The sequence below is a fragment of the Tamandua tetradactyla genome, chromosome 2 (genome assembly GCF_023851605.1).
Source record: "Tamandua tetradactyla isolate mTamTet1 chromosome 2, mTamTet1.pri, whole genome shotgun sequence".
In the NCBI taxonomy this organism is placed as follows: Eukaryota; Metazoa; Chordata; class Mammalia; order Pilosa; family Myrmecophagidae; genus Tamandua; species Tamandua tetradactyla.
In genome coordinates this window covers 189,444,798-189,464,390 of record NC_135328.1, presented here as the reverse complement: position 1 = coordinate 189,464,390, position 19,593 = coordinate 189,444,798, and the positions used below count along the sequence as shown (strand labels likewise).

General features: G+C 43.4%; 2 protein-coding genes across 5 annotated transcripts in view; both read left to right on the top strand.

Moving 5' to 3' along the window:
* The window catches only part of LOC143674506 (protein argonaute-1), a 34,561-nt gene extending 21,828 nt beyond the window's left edge, over nt 1-12,733 (top strand). For all 3 annotated transcript variants that reach the window (XM_077150303.1, XM_077150302.1, XM_077150304.1), the window contains 7 exons: nt 2,453-2,612; nt 2,795-2,885; nt 3,841-4,035; nt 5,484-5,618; nt 6,220-6,321; nt 6,645-6,844; nt 7,087-12,733. In XM_077150303.1, coding sequence (XP_077006418.1) covers nt 2,453-2,612; nt 2,795-2,885; nt 3,841-4,035; nt 5,484-5,618; nt 6,220-6,321; nt 6,645-6,844; nt 7,087-7,195 — 992 coding nt within the window. In that variant the 3' untranslated portion in view covers nt 7,196-12,733. The remainder of the gene's footprint in view (nt 1-2,452; nt 2,613-2,794; nt 2,886-3,840; nt 4,036-5,483; nt 5,619-6,219; nt 6,322-6,644; nt 6,845-7,086) is intronic.
* A 6,275-nt stretch (nt 12,734-19,008) lies between these two features.
* Nucleotides 19,009-19,593, top strand: part of AGO3 (argonaute RISC catalytic component 3) — a 228,780-nt gene continuing 228,195 nt past the window's right edge. For both annotated transcript variants that reach the window (XM_077150307.1, XM_077150305.1), the window contains exon 1: nt 19,009-19,331. In XM_077150307.1, coding sequence (XP_077006422.1) covers nt 19,313-19,331 — 19 coding nt within the window. In that variant the 5' untranslated portion in view covers nt 19,009-19,312. The remainder of the gene's footprint in view (nt 19,332-19,593) is intronic.

Genomic DNA, 19,593 nt, shown 5'->3' with positions numbered 1-19,593 from the left:
TATATAAGTGGAATCATACAGTATATACTTTTTTTATGTCTGGCTTCTTTCACTCAACTTTATATTTGTAAGATCTATCCTGCTGTATGTAGTTATTTGTCCATGCTTACTATTGTAGTTTTTCTGTTATATAAATATACCACAATTTATTTACCCAGTCTACTGTTAGTGGGCATATTTGGGTTGTTTCCAGTTTTTAACCGTTACAAATACTGCTTCTATGAACAACCCTTTGAATATACGTGTCCGTATCTGTTGGGTGTGTATCTAGGAGTGGAATTTCAGTGTATCAGTGTTTACTTCTGTGACGGTTTTTGGAATTACAGATGCTTCACATCCTTATTAAACTTGTATTGTCTCTTTCATTTTAGCCATTCTTGTGGGTGTTTAGTGATATTGCATTGTTTCCTTGATGACTAATAAAGTTGAGTATCTTTTTATGTCTTTTGGATATTTCACTTTAGCCTCTTGTGCAGAGTATTTCAAGTCTTCCTTTTTTGTTGATGTATCTGCCTTTTCTTACTGATTTTTAGGTGCCCTATATAATCCCTTTGTTGAAATTTATGTGTATTGCACCTATCTTCCCTGCACTCTGACTTACTTTTTTACTTTCTTAATACCATCTTCTGTTGAGCAGAATTTTAAAATTTCACCATAGACCAGTTTATCATTTTTTCTCTTTATGGCTAATACTTGCTGTGTCCAGTTTAAGAAATCTTTACCTGATCCAGTGTCACAAAGATTCTATTCTATATTTTCTTTCATGTTTATGACTAGAGTCCATATCTACCAGAAATCCTGTTGGTTTCTCTTTCCCTCTGCTGGCCCTCTGCTGGTGCAAAGCCTGAAACCTCAGCCACTGCTCACACCTAAATCAGCATATGTACCCAGGGTAAAAGCACCTGCAGAAAATTCTCAATCTCTGGAGTTTTAGACTTTCCCATTGTCTCAACAGCTCTCTGTTGCTTTCAGAAGATGATTTCTTTATTTTATTTGGCTTTTCTGAATGTTCTCTGCATGAGCACTGGTTTACTACTAACTACTCCATTTCTCTTAAATGATCCCTTTAGCTTTTATATGTATGCTCAAGTCTTTTCCTTTGAAAACATAGCAAACTCTTCATTAATCCTAACATCTCTTCCTTCATACCATATATGACCAAATCAGTTTTTGCTTGTATATATTAAAATTTTGCCTTTGTCTCACTAAATCAAAAGGACATTTCTGGTCTTCGTTTTACCTGATCTCTTAACAGCATTTGACCACTTACTTCTCCTTAAGACATTCTCTTTTCCCCTTGACATTCATGATACAGTGCTGGCTTCATTTTCCTCCTAGTTGGATTTTTTTTTTTATCCTTTGAAGATTCATCTTCTTCGTGTTCTGCAAATATTGGAAGTTCCTCAAGATTCAGATCTAAGCCCTTTACTCTTTTCACTTTGCTATCTTCCTTGATGATCTCATCTAAGACCATGCCTTCAATTACTACCTGTACCTACATCATCTCATGAATTTGCATCTCCATTTTTATATCTAGTTACCCAGTTGATACTGTAACTGGGATGGCCAAAAAGCACTTCAAACTCAAAATGTCTCAAAAATAATTTTTTGTTTTTATTTTTGTATGCTGTGTGGCAGGGTCACATTTCATTATTTTTCCATGAGAGTATCCTGTTATCACAGCACCATTTGTTGAAATTTTTTGTTTGTTTTTGGGAAGTGCATGAATTGGGAATCAAACCCGGGTCTCCTGCAAGGCAGGCAAGAATTCTACCACTGAACTACACTTGCACCCCCTCAAAAAGAATTTACCCTATTCCAAAAGCTAGAAATTCAGAAATTATCCATAAAACTTCTTTTCCCTTACTTGCATATCCAGTCCATAACTGAATCCTTTAAATATCATTTTAATCCATTTGTTTCTTTCCGTCTTGATACAGCCTTCTTAATGTAAGCTACCCTCATCTCTTCCCTAGATCAGCCTAAGGATCACATTCTTTCTGTTATGCCATGGTCCTCTTGTTCTCCTTTTAAGCCACTGTGGCCTTTGAATTTCTTCAACACAGCTTATCTCCCACAAGGCTGCATTTTTGCATGCTCTTCCCTCTACCTGGAATGCTGTCTCCCAAACTCCTCCACTCTTGTGAGTCCTTTGCTGCCTTCAGATTTCAGTTCAGTCATTCCCTACTTAAGAATCTTTTTTTTGACTATGTTATTACCCCCTATTATATGCTTTCATAGCTCCATGAAGTTTTCTTTCATAGCATTTATCATTATTATAATTTTCATCATTTAAAAAATCAGTCACTAGATACTAAATACCATAAGCATGGGAACCCTGTGTGTTTCTGGTCACCATTTTGTTCCAAGCACCCCATATAGTGCCTGTCATCTGATAGACAGTCAGCGAATGTTTGTTAAATGCACTAATTGCTTCTCTCCATGCCCATAGCTGAGGTGAAACGAGTTGGAGATACGCTCTTGGGGATGGCCACACAGTGTGTGCAGGTGAAGAATGTGGTCAAGACCTCGCCTCAGACTCTGTCTAACCTCTGCCTCAAGATCAATGTCAAACTTGGTGGCATTAACAACATCCTAGTCCCACACCAGCGGTATGAACTCTGTTTCTCATTTTTCCTTGCAAAGGTACGATGCTGGGGATTGATGAAGAGACAGAACCTTGACTAGGTAGAGTGAGTCAGATACAAGGGCAAGAGGACCAAAGTGGGTGCCAGGATGGTCCCGGGAAGACAAGGCCCAACTTCTTACCATTTGTTTTTTCTTCCTTGCTCAGCTCTGCTGTCTTTCAACAACCAGTGATATTCCTTGGAGCAGATGTCACACACCCCCCAGCAGGGGATGGGAAAAAACCCTCTATCACAGCAGTGAGTGATATTCTCCAACTTACTTTATAATGTTCTCCTGTTAGCTTTGAGTCCACAAAATTGAGCCTTCAAAAGATGTCCTTTCTGCTGACTATCTGCCTTACCCACTCCTTTGGTATCCTTACAAAACTCACTCAGTATGGGTCTTTTTTCCAGGCAGAGCAGTGAAAGTATAGGCTGTGGCCAGAAACGTGGCCTAGTCTCTGTCATTTTGACTCTGTGCTGTTTCTCCCCTGTCTATTCTGGTCCTTTCCTCCTCATACCCAGTCTAGCTAGTATATGTCTCTCCAGTCTCCCTCCTGACTTCATGTTCCCTCTGCCCTGGGGGCTTTCAAATTGCTGGGGTCAGGTCTTCCTTCCTACTTCTGTTTCCTTAACTCTCACATCTCTCTAAGCAGACAGGTCTTATTTCAATAAGTGTAGGGAAATCCTACACTATGCTTATCCCTCTTTTTCCTTGTGGCCATCCATTCTATGCCTTGACCACTGTCCCTTTTGAAAATGATATTGCTTCCACCATCCCCAATAATAATCTTACCATGTTCCTGGGCAGGTTAGCAATTGAATGGGAAAAAGGACCAACTTCTGGCTGTATAAGGTCACTCTGAGGTAGTAGTGCCAAACCTTCACATGGCCCTCCCTATAAGTGGCAGGGAAATCAAATTTCTCAATTTGATTGTGGGCTAGGCCCTGTGCAAGGTGCTTTATATGTACCACAACAGCACTGCAAGCAGGTATTCTGACCTCCATTTGAGAGGAGGAAAAAGAATATCAGATGGATTAAATAACTTCTACATGAATGATAGAATAGATTAAAACCCAGGGCTCATTGAGTCCTAATCCCTGCTGTTTCAGTTGTGCAGTTTTCTTGCTAAGAACCCTTTCCCCACACTGACAGGCTGATTGTGTTGGAGAGTGGCAGGTCTGGGGATCTGATTCTGCCTCTCATTGTTAGGTGGTAGGCAGCATGGATGCCCATCCCAGTCGTTACTGTGCTACTGTACGGGTGCAGCGACCACGGCAGGAGATTATTGAAGACCTGTCGTACATGGTGCGTGAGTTGCTAATCCAGTTCTACAAGTCTACCCGCTTCAAGCCTACCCGCATCATCTTCTACCGTGATGGGGTCCCTGAAGGCCAGCTCCCCCAGGTACGACCCACATTAGGTGGAGAAAGTGCACATTGAGGCGAGTGGGCAAGGTGCTGCTACTTATTCTAAGCTGTTGGCACTGGGTGGTACTACTTCTGAGGGAGCAAATGGAGGGCATGTTTAAACAGTTCACAGGGTTCTGCATTCAGAATTTCTGAGTCAGTGGGTCTAGTGTGGACCCTTAAAATTTGCATTTCTTACAAGTTCCTAGGTGATACTACTAGTCTGGAGTCCACACTTGGACAACAACTGTGATAGACCTTCCTTCTTAATATATTCCTTTTATTCATTCACACTGCTAAGGCTTCACTACCACTTCCTAGTAATAATAACTACTGTCTATTGAGCACCTTTTATGTGGCCATGAACTGTGCCAAGCACTTTATGTATCTTCCATTTAATGCTTACAATAGTCCTATAAAGTAATTATTACTATTTTTATTCCCAGTTGACAGGAAGAGAAACTGAGGCTTAGAATTGTTATATTTCTTCAGTGTCACCCAGACTAATAAGTGGTAGAGCTAGGATTCAGACAAATTGGTCTGATTCCAAAGTTCATGCTCTTAATTATTATGCTCAATTGCCTCCAAGTTGTTTAGTGTTTCCTAAAGTGCCAAACAAATTTATCTTTTCACTTGTCTGTTCAGAAATATTTAGTGGCTTTACATAGCCTTGGGTTAAAGTTTGAACTGCTTTGCAAAGCCTTCAGCAGTTATTAAGCTCCTATTAGGTTTTTACCTAATTATCTATGTTAGTCTTCAATACAGTTTTGTGGGGCAGGTCTTATTACTAGCATTAATAGATGTGGAGAGAATGAGACTTACAGGGGTTAATAACTTGCTCAGTGTAATAGAACTGGATAGCTTAGGTTTGAAACAAGTTCTGATTCCAAATCTTACCCTTTTCTTCCATGCAGTTTGGCCTCCCTATATCTGTTATACAAGACCACATGCAACTATTGAGTATGGTTATTTACTTTACGTGTGGCAGCTTCTTTAGCTAGTCCTTGCTTCTTTGTAGGACTGAATTCATCTACTCCCTCTGAATCCTTTTCTGAATTGTCTGCCCTCCTCTGTGGTCCAAACCCTGCCTGCTCTTGGAGCTCACAGGGAAAACTTCCATTATCCTCTTGATTCTGATATCAACGTTTTAGTGATTTATCTCTGAACCTTGATTCTGTCTTGATGTTACATCTCTATGTATAGGAACCAGTAAGTGCTCTTTCCTGAAGCTGTGACTCCTAGCCAAGATTTTACTGGAATGTACCAGGTGAACTGAGTTTAAGGGTGATTTTGGCAGGAAGAGCCTGTCATCCCCATGGTTTAGTATCAGCTTACTATCTGGGCAAAAAGCCATATTACAAGTGGCAATCCCTTAATTCAGAAAGTTGGGTGTGAACTCAAGAGGAGCTGTGTGTCTCTTTATCTCCCGCCTTACCCTGTGCCTAGATCCTCCACTATGAGCTGCTGGCCATTCGTGATGCCTGCATCAAACTGGAAAAGGATTACCAGCCTGGGATTACTTACATTGTGGTCCAGAAACGCCATCACACCCGCCTTTTTTGTGCTGACAAGAATGAGCGAGTGAGTAAGGGATTGAGGAAGTCATCCACACCGCCAACCTGTCTCTCTTGGTAGGAGAAAAGCCCTTGAGATAAAAGCTAGGGATTTAGTCCTTGCCTATCCATCCTCCCTAGCCCCTTCTTTCCCCCGAACTCTTGTGTTTCCTCCTTTACCACCATCCTTCCTTAGTTTCCTCTTTCTCCCCTCCTGCCCTTCTACTTCCTCTTCCTCCTCCGAGCTCTCTGGCCTAGACCCCATATATAGACCAGCTCCCAGAGAAGGGAAAGGGAACTACTATTTATTGAACTTCTCTGTGCCAGATACTGTACAAGGCGTCTTCCTCACAGCAGTCCTGTGAGGTAGGTACTGTTATTATCTCCAGTTTAACCTCAGAGAGGTTAAATGACTTGCTAGAATAGCATAGCTAATAAATGGAAAAACCAGGACTTGAGCAAAGGACTTTATAACTTCAGAAGCCCAATATATTAAGACTCAGTACCCTCTGGGAACAGCAACTTCTGCTTTACTCTGGGGATTCTGGTGGAGTCAGTGTAGAATTGAGGCAGGGCTCTAGTAAGGCCCAGCAGGTCTTGCAATCTTTTTTGTGTTTGTCTCTGTACAGATTGGGAAGAGTGGGAACATCCCAGCTGGGACCACTGTGGACACCAACATCACTCACCCATTTGAGTTTGACTTCTATCTGTGTAGCCACGCAGGCATCCAGGTAGTTGGGCTATGTCCTGAGGTTTCTAATGGGTCAAAGATTAATTGATTATTATCACTGCCTCCAGAGTATATCGACTGAGTGGCATTCAAATCATGCTTGTTCTCTTCATAAGCCCTCAGTGTACTTTGAACAGAAGTGCACTTTGAACATCTTGGGCAGGTTGCCCAAAAGAAGGGTATTTTATGACCCAGGTAGCTTTGTGCTGCCTTTTCATGGGTGGGTCATCCGTTCTAGCCATACTCTTTGACAGTAATCCTGTTCCTTATCATCAGCTATCCCCTCTGCCAAACCGGGGGCCCCTCACCCTCCTGTCTTCCCAGGGCACCAGTCGACCATCCCATTACTATGTTCTTTGGGATGACAACCGTTTCACAGCGGATGAGCTCCAGATTTTGACATATCAGCTGTGCCACACTTATGTACGATGTACACGCTCCGTCTCTATCCCAGCACCTGCCTACTATGCCCGCTTGGTGGCTTTCCGGGCACGATACCACCTAGTGGACAAGGAGCATGACAGGTGAGGCTTAGGGTCAGACTGGTTTGCCTTTTGCTTCAGTCTCCTGTACCAGTCCCTTCCAACACCTCCTGGGTAGAAGGAACTACAGGCATTGGTTCAGTTTGGTGTCCTTGGATTCATCTGCCTGAACCCAAATTGTGTGTTTTTTTAAAGTTCTATGGGAATTGTCTCCCCAGGGATGGGTGAGGGAATTGGCAGCAGCTCAGTCCACCAGGAAGCCCTTATTTCATCTTCCTTTTCAGTGGAGAGGGGAGCCACATATCGGGGCAGAGCAATGGGCGGGACCCTCAGGCCCTGGCCAAAGCTGTGCAGGTTCACCAGGATACTCTGCGCACCATGTACTTTGCTTGAAGGCAGAACGCTGTTACCTCACTGAAGAGAAGAAAGCTTTCCAAGCCCCAGGAGCTGTGCCGCCTGAATCCAGAGGAAGCAGGAAGGAGAGGGGGGTGGGGTAGGGAGGAATGTAGAAGGCCTTGTTTTCTTCTACAGTGGGAGTGAAAGGGTGGGGAAAAGGGCCAGCAAGCCAGACCACCAGCCAGAAATCTCTGACATCCACCTCATGCCCTCCACCCCTCACCCCATCTTGTCATCGGGCCCTGATCCCACTGGACCAAGAAGGGCAGTACCGGTGCCCACCACACACACAGGTGTCTCGTGACTCACAGTGCTAAAGACTCATGCCTGACAGCTTGGTAAGGTCGGCTCTGCAGCCCTGTGGACAAAAGCTGGTAGGTTTGGATTTGATACTTTAGATGGGAAAATGAGGGGCTTGGGAAAGTGGGTGGGAGGAGGGAAGGTTTTTTTAGGAGCCTTAATCAGAAAAGGTCTAGATTTGTTTATGAAGAAAAATGAAACAAGACCCAGATCAATATTTTAGCATACTAGATGTTTTAATGGGTTTAGAATCCAGTTTGTAGGAAAATTTTTAATGCTAATGGTTTTGGTTGCTCCTCCCCCAGCTGCCACCTCCCTTTGCCCTAATTCTTCTCTCTGCCTTTTCTGCCCCACCATATACCTCCCCTCTCACAGACATACAGCCCCTAGTAAGACTTAAGGCACTATGGCACTTAGCTCTGAAGTGACACGACCCTGTCTTCCTTCCGCCTGCTGGTGGGTAACCAGTGCCTTCCCTGTAACGGTAATGCTGCAGAACTGCAACCTTTTGTACCTTTCTTTTGGGGGTTGGGGTTGGGGTGGCAGAGGAGGTAGGTGGGAAGAGATACCCCTACCCCAACAAGCCTCCTGCCAGAGGGCCAGCTATTTTGCATTTGAAGGAATTGACTTCCACCTTCATTAAGCTTTTAAAAAGATCACAACCCCAAGATGGTTAAAATCCATTGACATTTGCACTTTCATACATGACAAGTTTTGGAGCTGCTGAGATGATCCACCCCTGGCCTTTCCACTTAATGCTTCCTTTTCTTCCCTTCCCCACACGTTTCCACCCTGGCCAGGTCTGGAGTTATTCTCAAAGCATTTCTCACTCTTGGCTTCTTTTTATTTCTGATGGTCAAGTCTCTTATATTTCAATATTTCTTAATTGGGGTATCTTATAACAAAAGATCCTTAGGTCTAAGATAAGAAAAAAGAGAGAAAACGAAATCTTATTTTTATACCATAACTTGAGTCTATTGCCAAAATCTGGATATCCCTTCTGTGCCCACTGAGTTTACATCCCAGAAACATTGAGCCATCAGAAGGAGCTGTGTACCTAACTTGTTCTTTGGCCTAGCTAGGTTGGGGATGGCTATCTCTCCATGTGGAGTTTAGGCTCCTTTCTTCCTCTGTGCAGATAATACCTTTTTCTCGCTGCAGGCTCCCTCCACTGCACTGCCCTACTCCCTTTCCTGCAAGTACATCTGTCCTTTCTCTGGACTGTCCTGTGACACTTTAGCTAATCCCAGATTCCAGCACATCCTGTGGATGGGCTGGGGGATTTGCTTCTCCCTATTGCTTCTGTTTACACAAATGAATTTTTCCTGGTTTCCCACTTGGGCATGTGAGTGGATGGCATGGACCTTTTTTTTGGTCTCCAAGCCTGGAGAGGCACGGGGTTCTAGCTTGGTGCCCACTGGCTTTGAGGCAAGGCCCCCTTTTCCCTTGACTATTTTGTTTTTTCCTGCCCCAGTGCTTCGGATGGAGAGTTGCCACTACAATGTGGAAATTCCTCTTTTTGAGGAACCTTGGCTTGGGTTTGCTCCAATCTGGTGTTGAAGCCATGATACTTTAGACCTAGCCCAGGATTGGAGGCTAGCCGAAGAAAGGCCAGTCTGAACCCTGGCCTGTGTTGTTACAGCTATTCTTTCCCCTTCCTAGCACCCTTGTACAGACCCAGATTTGCTATGCAAAACAATTTATCCCAGGTTCTGTTCTGGTTGGCTACATTGTTCAGCGACTTCACAAAACGTAGCACAAACATTCATTATGGAGAAGGCATCAGGACTGTTGAGTAACTCCTCCTTTACTTCTTACCTACTGGCTACAGCATGGGCTGTCCCATGGGCACAAGCCCAGCTGAAGAACAGAGGGCTCTAGGAGGGGGCAGCTCGCTGGAGAGCCTACATTCCTTACACAAGTGCCTAAAGAGAGTGATGCTAACACTCCATCTGCCCTGTCCATTGCCTTCATATCCTGTCTACTTCGTGTTTAGTCACCCTTTTGGGAAGGGGAGCTCTCCGGGAACAGTGGGCTCTTCTTGGGTGCATTTTAGAGCTGGGATCAGGGCACTATTCTTGGAGGGTCCAGTCATTCACCAGCATTTGCAAATGTCCATAAGGAGCAGGTAGCAGCCCCCTACTCCTAGCAAAAAGTTTGTGTTCTCTCCTTTTTTCTCTTTGGCTCACTCTCTCCAGTTGGGTTTTGAGCTGGGGAATGAAATGCATTTTTAGCTCTTTTGGCATTGCACATGCCATCCAAGAAATAAAAGCAAGTGGAGCAGCTTGAGCAATAGCAAGAAAATTACTTCTTGCTTTGACTTTTTTTTTTTTTTAACTTTGAGACTTGAAAAACTCCCTTTTTATTGAGGATTATTCTTGTTTGAATGGTGGTGCATGCTGGTTAAGAAGTGGTATTGGCAGCAAGCTTTGGCTTGCTTGGATTTGCTTTAAGCGTTGCTTCTTACCCAAGCTTTGAGGAAGTGCTGGGGGAACCCCAGCCTCATCCTCTTAATTCACAGTTCTCTTGCTCCCTTCATTCCACTGTTTTGCCTTTCTTTGCCTCTCCCGTCTTCCCCTAACTTCTTTTTCCTTTTTTCTACTCATTCATTTGCTTGTTGGCCTTGCCTGCCTGTCTGCCTATTTGATGATGAATTCTCCGCATGGCTATAATGATCCCACTGTTAACTGGCAAGGTCAGACTTAGCTCCTTGGGTACAGAAGACCAAGAACCTGTTGCCCAAACCCAGTGGTATTCTCTCTGGGCTGGCCCGCCCTTAGTCTTATACTAGGGCAAGGCAGCAGGCCTGTCCAACTGAAATACAAACAAGGAGGGCTTCTGGCACTTTCCACATTTATCTACTCCTTGAGACTGGTTTCTCCTTATTGCTTTTCTGGATGTGGTTCCCTTTCTTTCTACTTGGAGCCTCCTTTTTCTGAGGATATTTTAGGGTTGAGGTACTTGGACATCCAGGGTTGGGGGCTTAGAAGATGGAAATATGTAAAGAAGACAGTGAAGAGAAGAGGAAGGAGAGAATTTGAATTCTTCTTCCAGCCCAGCCTGACCCAGCTGTGATTGAGGTGCTATTGCTGGCCTCTAGGTATGAGCTTAGAGCTGTTGTTGCTGGGAATTTAGGCTTAAAAATACAGATGGAGAAGAAGGTACCTAAAAGTTTGATACCTCTCTAAAAAGCCTCTGTTCCACCTACTAGATAATTCTTCCATGGCCTCCTCTTTGCTTAAGTAACAGTGTTCTTAGATAGTTTTCTTTTTCTGTTCAAAATTCTGTGAATGAGGCCAGCACCCAAAATGGCAGCCAAGGGGACACTGACTTCATAAGCTAGCCTGTGGGATATCTACAGTTTGTGGGACATTGTTATAGACCTGGCATCATGTGTAACAGAGAAGGTTGGAAGTTCCTTCCCCATCAGGGTAGAAAGCTCATCTCAATCTAACCAAAAGGCAGTTTTGTAAACTGCATCAGGGGAAGTTATTTTTATTTATTTACTGCACCTAGGTCAATCCAGGATGGTAGCTGGGATGCCTTCCTTCTTAAAAAGTCTGATTATGGATGGGAAATGCAGGGCACTCTTTCTTATTTGGCCTTTTAAGCTGATTGGGGATAAGGGATTCTCTTGTTTTCTCTTTCCCCCCTCATTTTAGGACTTGCCATCTCCCTGAATAGGGAGAGAGGCTGGGTTGGTGCTGTTCCCTAACTCTATTCTTACTGACTTAGAAACTCTGGCTGCTGCTTGGGAGCTCAAGGAAAGGAATGGAGGGAATGGGCTAAAAACAACACAAAAACAGAATGGGGGTGGGGAAGGGAGATTTCCTTCTTTTAAAAAGGAAAATAAACCCTCCAAGGATTGTGCAGGTAAAGACAATATGTCAAATGCACTGAGTCTCCTGGTGTAATAGCAATAAGGAAAAATGAAATTACTTTCCTGTGCACACAGGCCAACCTGATAGGTGTGTGATGTTGCACCATGTGGTGGGTATGTGTGACTACTCTGGGTTTTGTTTTAGTTTCTAAACTTTTTATGCCTCTCAAGTCCAGCATGGATGGGGAGATGTCCCTGGAGCCCCAAAGCTGTGTACTTGTTTGCATTTGTTTCCCTTTGAGACTTGTGTTTGTGTTCTGCTTTGAGCTGTACCTTGTCTAGTCCATTGTGAAATTACCCCAGCAGCTGTAATGTACAGTTCCTTCTGAAGCAAGCAACAGCAGCAGCACAATTCTGTGTTTTATAAAGACAACAGTGGCTTCTATTTCTAAAGTGCGGTCTCTCTCTCTCTCTTTTTTTCCTACCAGCAGAGCAAAGCTGTTTTGATTAATTATATCTCTGATAGGTTTTAGGTCAGAATAATAGATTGTTATAAGAGCAGAATCATCACTTTTAAAGGATGAAAGTGGATAAAACAAATTTCAGAGTGTTAAAACTGCAGATGTTCACCTGGTTTGTACACAAGACCTCCATTTATTCTTCATTCAACGAAGATGCAAAGCACTGTATCCAGCAGTTTTGTGGGGAGGGAGCAAATACAATTCAAAAACGGTATCTCTCTCCTTAAGGAGCTTAAAGTCTGGTCGGGGATATGAGTAGCCAGATGGTTCCCTGGTATAAGACAGAGATAATGAGGGACTGGAACAGGCAATAGAATGAAGATAAGGGAGGAAAGCACAGATTTGAGAAACACTCAGGATAAAATTAAGAGGACTCAGTGGCTGATGGGAGGGGAAAAGAGGAGTAGAGGCCAAGACCCAAGTTTCTACTTGAGCAAATGCGCATTGGGACACTTCTTTAGGCAAGATCGGAGGGAGACTAGAAAAAAGGTGGTGAGTTTTGTGAAGGAAGATTAACCTCATGTAGACTGAGTTTTGAGGTTCCCGTGGGACAATGAGATGAAGGTTTCCAGTAAACACTTAGGTCTGGAGCTCAGGCAAAACTACAAAAAAAAAAAAAATAAAACAGGAGAAACATAGTGTACAAGTAGGAAACACATTTAAGGCATGGAGAAAGGAAGTAGTCAAATGACTAGTAGTAGTTGCCTTATATTTTTGTTGACTGATTAATGAGGTGGGAGAAAAATCAAGAGCATGGCATAGGGTCCAAGAAGGGAGTGATTAAAAAGAACTGCTGCAGAGGGGGAGGTATTTTTTTAGTTTACCATCCTATACCCCATCTTCTCTAGGATCTGAACTACTTGACTTAGATCCTTCTCCAGTATTTCTTGAAAATGAACACTGGAAAAAAAAATAAATGTCAAGAGTAGGACCTCCAATTTTTTTTTTTACCACAACCACCCTACCTCCAGCTTCATCATATCCTCAGGAGGAGTTTGTGAAAGAATAAAGTAAGCAGACATAATTTTGTTCCTAACTCACATCATGGATGGTGTTGCAGTAGACTCTGTAGCACTTAGCAGTTTTCTTTTTTTTTCCCATGACCATCGTCCCTAGAGCCTGTGAACTCCTAAAAGCAGAAACTTCACTCTATTCATTTTTGTAATCTCAGGACCATAGCATATACCAAGGAGTCAATATTTGCAGATAGAATTTAAATGAGCTAGAAATCTGTGGATCATGAATACAGAGGGGATAAACCAAGAAGTGCTATTGAATGCATGGCATGGATTCAGCATTCCTGAATCTTCAGGTAAGCAGAAAACTTACTTAACCAGATTGCCACCATCTTTTCCCATTCATGGAGGTTACACGGTTTTGAACCTTACACAGGAAGTACCATTGTCAAACATGTAATTCTAACATTCTTCCTTGTCACTGCTAGAGCATTGTCATTTCTATGTATTAGGGGAAGATGGCTCAGAGAAGGATTCTGGCAGAGGGCCTAGTGAGAAACCTTTAGTGGCATCCAGCATGTGCATAAGTGGGCCTAGCATTTGTCTGGAGGCCACGTGTTGTGACTTTTCAGATTGCAGAACTACCCTGTGCTACTACCTCCCAGATCTGCTTGGGAGATGCTTTTTAAAGGCCAGCTAGCTCCTTGTTGCTTTTCTGCAGCAAGTACTAGAGAGGTTGGCTGAACTTGAAGAGCAATTTGGAACGTGGAGCAAATTTTTCCCAATTGAAATATGACTTAATTGACCCTGAGTAAAGCAAAGTATAGTATTTAGCAGAGGGAATGGGAGAATGACCATTATGGAGAAATTTTGCTATAAATCTCTCTTTTAGAATGGAGTTTGGCTGATGGTAGCTACTCAGGAAAAACAAAACAAAAAAATGATGAGAGCCCAGGATCTGGATTGTTCAGGCCTAGAACCCAAGATTTGGGGTTCAGATTTGTCCTCGAATCCCTGGATGGCAAAGTTAACTGTAGCACATTCTTGTCTAGCAGCTGCCTTGGAACAGAGTAAGGCTGGGTATGTGTTGGGAATCTTAGACCCCAGAATTTCATGGCAGTTAGGATTTAGTGGCTGTAGGAAAGGTACAAGAAGGCTAGTTTCAAGTTCAGAGTTTGGACCACCCCAGGTGGTCTGTGTCTATGCTGCTGGTATGGAAAATGGTATTGAATTCTGTTTTTAGCTTTCCAGATGTTTGTTCCTCTGGTTATAGGCTGAGGAAACCTGGTAGGCTTTTAAGTTGCACACAGCATGACAGAAGCCCTCCTTTGAAGCAGCTGTTTCAAGAGGGAGTACCTGGAAGACTGGACTTGCTGGAACGTGAGGGTGCAGTTAGCAGGCCTCCATTTTGCACAACAACCTTCCCTAGGATACCACATCAAGGTCTTTAGGTCACTGAGGCTTGCCCATGCAGGAACACATTTCCTGCTCTTATTCAGCACTGTAGGAGCTTCACCACCATCCTCTTGCCAGTTTTTGTGGGGACAAAATAATATTGAGGGACCTTTCTACAGAGTCCTTGGTCCCTCTCCCACACCTTCTGAAGGCAAGGAAACTTTCTCTTAAAAGACACACAGTTGGGGTTCCCAGCCAGGTTTTTGGAAAAGGGATATGACCTATTAATGGAAGTGAGCTGGAAAAGTACCTGGCTTGGTGTTTTGTTACAGTATCTGTTATCTTATTTAAATGCATTTTCACAGCAATCATATGTAGTAGTTTATAGGTTTCCTTGCCTTCAATTGAACATAACAAAAACTGGCTTAAATAAGGAGACAAAAAATCCTGATTTAATATGGTTCCAAGGTTGATTTCTTCCTTGGCTCAGTAATAACATCAAGGAATCAGGTTCTTTTTGGTCTGCCATCTTGTGTTCTGTCTTACTCATGTTTGTTTACCTCATGGTTCCAAAGTGGCTGCCATAACTTCAGAAAAGAAATTCTGACAAAACAATGCTCGGCAGCAGAAGAATCAATTTTTCCCAGGGTCTCATTTAAAAGTGAGGAAACCTTTCCCAGGAGGCTCCAGCAGATATGACCTCATGTCTTACTTGCTAGTAATGGGTCATCTGTCCACTCTTATTCTGTCATTGGCAAAGCAAATAAGAGTGGCTCTGACTAATTGGGATGTTAATGAGTCATGTGGACTAGAAAGATGTCATGGTTTCTAGCAAGAAAGCAGGGATTGGGCTATTGGGTTAGGTAGGCATCCAGCAGTATCTGAACTTTGTAGGTACTTTGATTTTTACAGAGGAGGAAGCTAAGGCTCAAAGAGGGTCAGTGACTTTAGCAGGTTGTCAGCTGGCCATCAACCTCAGCTCTCTCTGCAAAGCCCTATGTCCTATATTGTGTCATGCTGCAACTGGGGAAGTGTATAAAGTGGCTTTTTTTCTGCTTTATAGAAACTGTTGGCCCACAAGAAAAGATCTGAACTCAAGTGCCAAGTTGATTTAACCTTAGCCCATAGAAAAGTACAGGATATAGAAGTTTCTGTCCAGTTATTCTCCGTCAGTGATGATGACTTACCTAATACAGGAAACCTAGGAATAATAGTAGGATAGGCACTGTGAGTTCATGAGCCTCATTAGCTGGTGTTGGGGTCTTATTAGTAGGCAGCTGCCTACCTGACATTCCCGAGTGCACTGCTTTTTATGCCTTTCCCTAATGACCAATGATGTTGATCATCATTTCATGTGCTTATTTACTGTCCGGGTACCTTCTTTGATAAAGAGTTGGTTAACATCTTTTGTCTGTTTTTAAATTGATTTGTCTTACTATTGAGTTGTGAATTCCTTATGAATTCTAGACACAAGACTTTTGTTGGATATGTTTTGCAAATATTTTCTCCCAGTCTGTGGCTTACCTTTTCATTTTGAAGAGAAAAAGTTTTAAATTTTTTTTTTTTTTTTGTCCTTTAGTTTTTTTTTTTATTTTTATTAATTAAAAAAAGAATTAACAAAACAATTAGAAATCATTCCAATCTACATGTACAATCAGTAATTCTTAATAACATCACATAGTTGCATATTCATCATTTCTTAGTACATTTGCATCGATTTAGAAAAAGAAATAAAAAGACAACAGAATAAGAATTAAAACAATAATAGAAAGAAAAAAAAAACAAAAAAAACAAAAACAAAAAACCTATACTTCACATGCAGCTTCATTCAGTGTTTTAACATAATTGCATTACAATTGGGTAGTATTGTGCTGTCCATTTCTGAGTTTTTATATCCAGTCCCGTTGTACAGTCTGTATCCCTTCATCTCCAATTATCCCTTCTCTTTTTTTTTTTTTTTAATTAACGGAAAAAAAGAAATTAACCCAACATTTAGAGATCATACCATTCTACACATGCAATCATTAATTCTTAACATCATCACATAGATGCATGATCATCATTTCTTAGTACATTTGCATTGGTTTAGAAGAACTAGCAACATAACCGAAAAAGATATAGAATGTTAATATAGAGAAAAAAAATAAAAGTAATAATAGTAAAATCAAAACAAAACAAAACAAAACAAAAACCTATAGCTCAGATGCAGCTTCATTCAGTGTTTTAACATGATTACTTTACAATTAGGTATTATTGTGCTGTCCATTTTTGAGTTTTTGTATCTAGTCCTGTTGCACAGTCTGTATCCCTTCAGCTTCAATTACCCATTGTCTTACCCTGTTTCTAACTCCTGCTGAACTCTGTTACCAATGACATATTTCAAGTTTATTCTCGAATGTCCGTTCACATCAGTGGGACCATACAGTATTTGTCCTTTAGTTCTTGGCTGGATTCACTCAGCATAATATTCTCTAGGTCCATCCATGTTATTACATGGTTCATAAGTTTATCTTGTCTTAAAGCTGCATAATATTCCATCAAGTTTTAAATTTTGATATCCAGTTTATTAATTTGAAGTCATTTATTGCCTTTTTTTCTTAGTTCATGCTGTTTGTGTTATCCTTTAAGAATGTTTGCCTTGGGTATTTGGTGGCTGCTGAAGCAGCTCAACTTTCAGAGGGCACTGTTTTCCCTGCTCCTGAGATTTCTGTACTAATTTTATAATTTTTCTAAGAGCAGCAGCCAGTGCTAGCATGCTTCCTAAGCTCCATTCTTGAAGCTCACTATTCATTCATTCATCTACCTAACAGTGTATACTGAATGCCAGGCACTGGGCCTGTTCGAGCACTAGGGCTTTGGCAGTGAACAAGATACACAAAGAGCCTGCTCTATGCCCTTAAGAGCAGACTCCATTGGGAATGAGGTTATCCAAAAACTGGGGTGTGGAGAGTTGGCGGAGAACCTTTTTACAGCTTTGCCTTTGGCAGAATCATTGTAACCTCTTTCTTTCACCACCTCTAAAGAGTTGGTGTCTCTGGATAGTTGAAGTAAATGGGAAGGCATCATAAATATTTATTAAATTGGGTTGAATTAAGGGGTACAAATCCTGTTCGATTAGTGTCAAAAAAGAAGACAGTGGCTCATCACCATGTCTATTCCGGGAGAAGCTGAAAAATCCTGGAATCATTTTGGAACCAGATCCAGAATCGGGATTGAGGGTATGACACACAAGAATTGGCATTTATCCTGTCACATGCTGCTAGTACAACTTGCATTGTGTACATCAAGGATTGAAAATAACTTTTAAGATACAATATTTCATCTGGTGACATTTAAACTGATATTGTAAAACTGGGGTAGGCATTATCAGTCACAGGGCAGGAATGGGAAGGAAGAAGAAAATGAGGCAGGATTAGAGTCAAACATTTTGAATCCCTCGATTTATTAAGTATTTACTGTATGGTAGATGCATCTAATAAGTGCTTAAAAATGGTAACTGTAGTAAATACTTTTGTTATTCACTAACATTTCATGAGGGCTTTCTCTGCTTTATGTATCTTTTCTAATCTCACAACTGTGTAAGGCATATAATCTCTCCGTTTTTTAGATAAGGAAACAGGCCCAAGAGATCGGAGTAGGGGAAAATGAAAATAGGATTTTTTCTTCTTCCTCCCAAGCTTTAAAAAAAAGAATGTATTTTGGTTAGGAAAAAAAAGAAGTTTGAACTTGAGTTTAGGGAGATAGTGAAAAATCATGAGTCATTTCTCATTCTTAATAGTATGTTTTAGGCAAAAAATACTTAGTTAGGATCTACTCTTTGCCAGACAATGTGATGGCCCTGCTTCCCTAACGAAGCTTACATTCTAGATGGGAGGAGGCAAAACAATATATTAGTAAGCAATTAGAATGAGTAGGGTTAGTTCAGGAGATACTGTAGTGCAGTAACAGGGGCGACCCACCCCCTACACCCCACGTAGTGGTCCGGGAACGGCCTTTCAGACGTCCTAAGTGGAGGTGTAAAGCCAAGGCCCGGACCGCGCGCGCCTAGAGGGGCTGGTGAAAGGGGGCCCAAAGAACCCAAAGCAGAGAGGCTTCCAAGTAGGAAAAGAGAAGCGTTTGCCGGTTAAAAGTAAGGGTCCTCAAACGCAGTGCGTTTTGGCCCTGGGAAGCATTTTGGATTTTCTCAGTGTGACAAGGTACTATTAAAGAGTTCTAAACACGGAAATTATTCGATCTGATGTTTGTCTAACGTTCCATTTCTTAATCATCTTTCCCCAAACTACTGTACAATCCTCCATTCCCCCTCCCCCCCTTTACCCCATTGCTTATAGCAACTCTACGGACTTGGGAGAGCTCAAATCGTGGTTCTTTGACTACGGAGAGGCTCAGTTCAAACCGTCCATGGCGGGTGGGATTTGGAAAGAAGGGGGGGGGGTCCGCCTAAGAGTGCTCCGCTGGAGAGAGCGCTAAGCTCACTCGTACGGGTCCTTTCTCGGACGGGCTTCCCTACCCATCGCGTCACTCCAGGCAAGCAGCGCCTCTCACCAGGGTCGCGCAAGGAGTCCAGCCCCTTGGGGTTGTCTTTGGCGGAGGCGAGAAGAGCTCGAGGGCCGGCTCCGCCTCGCTTGCCGGCTCCCGGGCAAACCCCGCCGTGATGCCCCGCCCAGGCTCCTCGCCCACTCCCCGTCGTCTCCCTTGCGTCCTCCGCGCCGGCCGCACCCACACCGACGTCCCTCCTGCACGGCTTGGGGAGAGGCGCGGCCTCGACGTCGGGCGAGGAGGGGCAGCGGAACTGACGCCATTGGGCTTCCGGGGGCGGCCCCCGGGGAAGTAGGCGGTGCGGCAGTCGTGGAGGAGCGGTGGGAGCGTAAGCAGCCTCGGGCGACGCAAGTTCCGGACCGGGCTCCCCTCTCTTTGCCCCACGCTTCTTTCTCTCCCCTAGCCCGGTGCTGTCTCCCGACGGCGGGCCTTCCTTACGAGAGCTTTTGGAGTGCGGTTGCTGAGAATTCGTCGGCGCCCCCGCCCTAAGGCCGACTGAGGGTGTCTGTCGCCTCCTGCGCCTCCTCCTTGCCCTCAGTGGCGGGCGCCGTTCTCGCACGGAGCACTCCCCCCAGCTCCATGAATGGAAATCGGCTCCGCAGGTGAGTGAGAGCTGCTGGGCCGGGTGTCACCGCGGTTGTGTCCAGGGCCGAGCATCGTCGCTCTCTCTATCCTGGCCCAGGTGCGCGAGGTTGCCGCCGTCCGGGCTCCCCCCGCGCTTCCTCTCAGCCCCTCCTCCGACCTCCCCGCAACCCTGCCGCAGTTCTCCGGGGGCCACTGAGTTGGCAGAACTGCCGGGAGGGGAAACTGCTTTAAAATTTAAGTTTGGGATTATCTAGGCGGTATTACATTTTTTTTCTCCCA